At 37.1% G+C, this 6,000-nt stretch overlaps 1 protein-coding gene across 1 annotated transcript; it reads right to left on the minus strand.

The window, feature by feature from the left end:
• Nucleotides 1–5,138: 5,138 nt before the first annotated feature.
• On the minus strand, nt 5,139–5,777 carry LOC123375568 (claudin-34-like). Its single transcript, XM_045026562.1, has one exon. It carries the CDS (start codon nt 5,775–5,777, stop codon nt 5,139–5,141), a length of 639 nt encoding a protein of 212 aa, XP_044882497.1.
• Between the last annotated feature and the right edge of the window lie 223 nt (nt 5,778–6,000).

Below are 6,000 nucleotides of genomic sequence, written 5' to 3' on the forward strand. Positions count from 1 at the left end.
GATGCATAACTCCCATTCAAATACAACTAGGAACCTATCTGCATGTTTAGGCAACTAAGTACATTAAAAAATATAGCCATAAGTGACTTGTCTAACATCACTCAGGAAGTTTGTGGAGGAGCAGGGAACTGAACCCAGCTTTATCCAGCTAGCACTCTAACTACCAGACCTCTCTCCAGTAAGGAGATGGGACTAAACTGATTCAGTAGGGGAATGGGAATATTTTTGGTTTAGAGAAAGATGGCTTTATGAACTGATGCTGTGTCTGGCATGTTGATAGTGACATTCATAAAAGGAATCCCAGCTTAGTTTTCCTTAGTGAATATGTGAATGTACTTGGAGCCTATAATTTTCACGTCCATTAGTGTGTTATTTTAAGAGAACAATTTGCCACAAGTGCCTTCATTATTCTAGTACAGAATTCCAGATAAATTCTGCACGAGGTAAATTTGAGCATTTAATTTTAGCAAAAAAAAATCTTTGTTTTGAAGTATTTTAATCTCCTAAAGTTCAGGAAATTGCATGTGGCATTTCAAAAAGCCTTTTAACTTTAAAAAAATTCATCAAAAGACTGCTTGTTAAGGAGTTTATGCCATCAAAGAGCAGGAAGGGAAAGTGAAGAATGGAGGATCAAGGTACTATCTTTCCTCGTTAAGAGAGAGAAGGCCCTGGGATAGTTATTATAGGCTTTTGGGGCAAGGTTTGGCAACACTTACTAAGGCTTCATTGTGGCTAATCATATAAATATATCCTGCTCAATACAGTTGCAGAATTAAGTCCTTAATTTCTAAAACCATATTCCTTATTTCATATTCCTAAAGCAATGCATCCTTTAATAACTCCACTGTTTATTTCAGGATTCAGTTTAAGTTGTCCTCTTTTTACAAACTTCCCATGATTTGCTCCAGTCTGCCTTCCAGGCCTGTGTTTCTGAACTTGAATCTCTGATTTTTCTCTGGTCCTTTCATACAATTTGGTGTGAGAGCCTTCTGCTATGAAACCCCTGCCATCTGAAACAGCCATCTTGTGTCTCTGCATCACAGCTACACTCCACGTCTTTTCAAATCTCACCGAAGCCATCTTTTTTCCTTTTCCTACGTCTTTAACTTTTTATTCCCTCTGCTTTTTTTCCTTATTAACTTTGCCACTGTAATTAAATTCTACAAAGTGTTTTATGTTGCAGTTTTAAAGTAAGACACTATACACAATTATGTTGTATTCTGTACTAAAGATGAATCTGTGTGTAAGTAGCTGGAAAATGATTTTGGAATGTTAAGAAGGAAATCCACCAGTCATTTTCTTATCTCTCTCCACAGTAGCATCCCATAACATATATAAGAACAAAGACATTTCTTCCTCACATTGGTATGTGCTTAAGAAATAGAAGTACAGTACTCAAAATCAGCAGTGAAGATAGCCCTTGTGAAAAATTGTTGAATCAAAAGTGTGTATTGCTTTCCTGTCAGAAACGGCATGTTCTACAATATAACCTCTCCTGTTCTCCTTTGTTTCAGCTGTAACTGGGAATGATCCTCTTTTTTTTCTGGGATCTCCATTAGTACAAAGATATATTCAGTCGATCAGATAGTCACTTTGTATGCTTTCACAATATATTGGATTATTACGTTCTTTTTAATTTTGGTCCATTATTTAAATAACCACTGCTGGGAATTCAGTAATAAACATCTATCAATAACCAATGGAGTATAAAAAGTGGCATATTAAATTCTTTTAAATTTTACATTGGCAAATTGCAGCTACTTTTCTTGAAAAAATATTTTTGTGTGACCCAAACAATTTTCACAGAGACACTTCCAGTATATTACAGTCTGCTAAGGCACAATCCTATTCCTAATGAAGTCAATTGCTTTATCAATTGATATCCGAGCAACAAATAGACAAGTGAGGCAGATGTTACAAACAAATCAGTATCCTAAAATGCAAAGTGGTATATTCTCCTTCTTAATGCATATGGATTGACTGATGTAATTCATTAGTCAATTAAAAGAAAAGCCCTAGTTCTTCTTCCCCTAAACAGACATTTGTTACGCCAGTGAAAGCGTCAAACAGATAATCCAAAACACCAAACCACGATCAGAAAAATAAAACAGGTCTGGGTGTGTTTGTAGACGGAGCTAGTATGGAGGCATTCCCAGACAAGGTGGAACCCACAGGTCAGTTTCAAGGTCACTAGTAAGGTAGCATGGAGAAGTCTGCACTACAGCTGATGGACTGTACCACATTTGTGGATAAAAACAAAACAAAACAGGAGCTTCTATTTTCCTGGATGCCAGAACCTTAACCTTCATAAGCAAAACATTCAATACAATTTAGATTGAAATCTTGATCCCACTGAAGTTAATGGGAGTTTTGCCATTGATATCAATGGGGCCAGAATTTCATTTCTGTGTTTGGAGATGTCCAGGGTGTTAAAACTCTATGGTATTTGACTAGAGACCTATGTTTTGATGTACATAAATACACATTAAGGATAGTCTTGCTATTGGTGTTGGATATTAAGTTTGAACTGCACTGAGGGACAGGTTAATAAATAACAATATATGTGTTTATATGCTGTAGAAATGTATAAAGAAATAAATACTGTTTCAGGAATATACACAGGCCCACAGTACAACCCCAATTACCCAAAGATAAGGGGAGCCACCCAAAGCTTTCAGGTAATCAAAGGAGCTAGTCCAACAGTCTTTGAAATCTGTGCTCTAACCCCTAACACAACTTCTGTTAGGTTGGCTGTCTCTCTCACCTTATCACAGTCCTGGTTACTTTACAGTTCAGACCGTGTAGTGCTCAGAAGTCCCATACAAACAGTGCTTCAAAGTAACACCTCAGGACACAGTGAACAAACAGACCTCAGCATTGAATGGAACAGTACCAACATATACGCAAATTTCTACATGTCTTTGTTTTAGCTAAGAAGAATGAATAGAAACCCAACCCAATGGTTCAGTGAATGTGGTCGAGGAAAACAATTGGAATTACACACATTTTATCTCTAAATAAACTCATCAACATCTTTGTTGCTGCTTCTTATTAAATTTAAAACGTTAAAAATGTTTTGCCAGAAAATGTTCATATTTTATTACTTTAGTGAAACACACACACACACCCCTACCTTGTTCTGCTACAAATACAAGAAAGTGAAATGGAAACTTTATTATGTATAATATATCGGGAGAACTGATAGAATCTTGATTATCTGGAACATTTAAAACTATACTGGACAAAGTATTACAAAATGTATCATGAAGATCCAACTTTCACTAGCAGCAGGCTGAAATAAATTAGCTAATTCTTTTGGTTTCATAAACAGTATTCAAAAGTGTTTTATAGTTACAAACAGTTATAGTATTAAATAATAAATAATTGCAGAAGATGAAAGAAATTTCAAGTTAGACACAAGCGAGAGAAGCTACTATTTCAGAGAAGATTTTAAAAATAGAGGAAAAAGTTGATGAGCTTTGGAGATACTCTACTGAAATGGTATAAACTGCAGAGGAAATGGCTCTCTAGCAACAGTGGCAAGACCGTAAATTAGCACCAGCGAGAAAGCTGATTCTAGCAGCAGAGGAAACAGAGAGGTAGAAGAGGGAGGCCAGGTTCATGGGATAGACTAGGGGAAGTCACAGTATGTCAATGAAGACCCAAATGTCACATACCCATGCAAGCCTAATGATTTCAATGGGGTTTGCATGGGTAAAACTGACGCAGAATTGGCCAAATCAGGCAGTTTTGAACAGGATCCTGAAAGGAATGGTGGAGGAAGTAGAGTTGATTGGCAGGGGGAGAAGATGTATATGGTTGCATGTCTCCCCAGAAGTGGAAAATTGGAAGAATTGCAAGAATTTGGCTTTGCTTTCATCATTTTCATTTTTTTTTAACCTCAGAAATAAGGAATGAAAAGCAACAGCAGAACTAATGACCAAAAATAATAACTGCCAGCCAGAACTGGTTTGTTGGCATTCTACATCTTGTACAGTTAATGTTTACATAAGTATTTTAGAAAACACATTGTAATTAAAGCAATGAATCTTCATGTATGTTCATTTATATTCCTAGGACTCTTGTAACAGAGATTTGAAAATTCAAGGCCTCTCATGGGACTTCACTCAAAAGGTCTCTTACCACTACTGTTCAGTTGTTCCCTTGAAACCCTGATTTTTGTGGGCTTCTCTGGTTTATTGCTGTGCTTTGGACATTTTTAAAAATCCAATTAACATATAAAACAGTTGCTGCCACCAAAAGTTTCATGCATGGATTTCTGATGATAGAAAGAACAGATTTCAACATAAGGAATATTCTAGTAGTGACACTGGTCAAAGATGTTTCCCTCTTTCACATTCCTTTTTGAATTAGTGCAGTCTCTGATCAAGAAGCATATACGTTTGCAGACTTTCTGGATCTTTTGTTTAAATGAGGAACTGATAACACACCATACCTCCAGATGAAGACTTGCAGCAAGCAAAGTAAGGACATACAAATAAATATAGGGTCAAATACAATCAACTTCAGAGGGCACCCTACAGATAGAAGAGAAACTAGTAAGACCTTTTTAGTACAATACATGGAGACTCATAATGCAATTGTAATGATATTCAAGTTGAGTTTGACTACAGTACGTACTAGAATTCTTGATATGTTACTGAAAGTCTTCTATGCAGGACAAAAATATCTTGGGAGCAAAAAAAGACAAGTTCGCATTTAGAAAATATAGTTGCACAAAGTGCGTAATAGTGGAAGGACCTAATTCAGTGGGACAACATCAATTCCTTGAACATATTAAGCAGCTTGTTTTTCTAAATTTTAATACATGAATAAAGTCCATATATGCAGATGATAACAAATGCTTGAAGTCGGCAGCTGTGGCATGAATCAACCCATCATCTCATCGGTGAGTCCTTGATAATGTGTGGCAATTAATAGGAGAGTTGTTTTATGTGCAAACCACTAACCATGGCCTTTACTGGTATTCATCTGGTTTGAATACCCAAATATGAATGCCACTGTAAGTTAGAATAAGATCCAGATAAAGCCTTAACATGCAGTTCCTGGGTCATTATATTTATATTTTAACTATGCTCCACCGGTCTGGCACAAAGTTCAAGTCTCTGTTATCAGGATTACACCCTAGCATTTGGGGTGACAGGAAATCTGTAAGAAAAAGAGAAAGTCGCACTCATCAGCAGTAGGATGGCAGATATAATCCCAACAGGAATAGCAGCACCAACTTCCTGAGTCACTGGGCTGGAAGGCATGTAGAAAGAAGGGGGAAAGGAGATCGTTTGGTTGTGCACTACAGAATAGAAATTCCAGCTCACTGGAATTAAGACACAAAGACCTGCAGCTAGGTACAAGAATCCAGCCACTAGAAAAAAACGGATGATCTGAGTTTTGTAAAGTATTCCCATATAAATACTTCTCAGAGCAAATATAGTGGAAGCCATTCCCAGTGCACCAACGATCATGGCAATCAGCAGGAGGCCCTGAGCAACAAAAATTGCATTAGGGATGGAGGTCTCATAGTCATTCATTTTATGACAGATCTGTTCTTTAAGGTCAGAGGAAACGTGGAGATAACTGATGAAGCAAACTTTCCATATTCCCACCCATGCAATGCCAGAGGAGATGATGGTGGTGTTGTCCACGTGCCATACTCTCCATTCCACAAGTCCCATTGAAATCATGCATAAGATCCAGCCTGTTGTACCAAAAGCAAAAGCAGCTAGTTGGAGGTGAGAAGTGCTTACTAGGGAGGTCATGATCTGGAGATCTTCAACAAATGTCAAAATTCTGTTGTGGGCATATTAGCCATACAGACAATTGCAGAGGCACTGAAAAAAACCACAATATATCATTATGAACATGATCATATTAGTTTGTTTGTTTGTGAGTGTATGGATGTATGTACGTACATGTGAGAGAGTACACATACAAAGGAAGTATCGTAGTCTCCTTTCCTTAACCATGGTGAATTTGTGAAGA

Source organism: Mauremys mutica, chromosome 1 (assembly GCF_020497125.1).
Source record: "Mauremys mutica isolate MM-2020 ecotype Southern chromosome 1, ASM2049712v1, whole genome shotgun sequence".
Taxonomy (NCBI): domain Eukaryota; kingdom Metazoa; phylum Chordata; order Testudines; family Geoemydidae; genus Mauremys; species Mauremys mutica.

Coding starts and splice junctions, on each gene's coding strand:
- LOC123375568 (XM_045026562.1), bottom strand. CDS start 5,777: ATGACCTCCCTAGTAAGCACTTCTCACCTCCAACTAGCTGCTTTTGCT.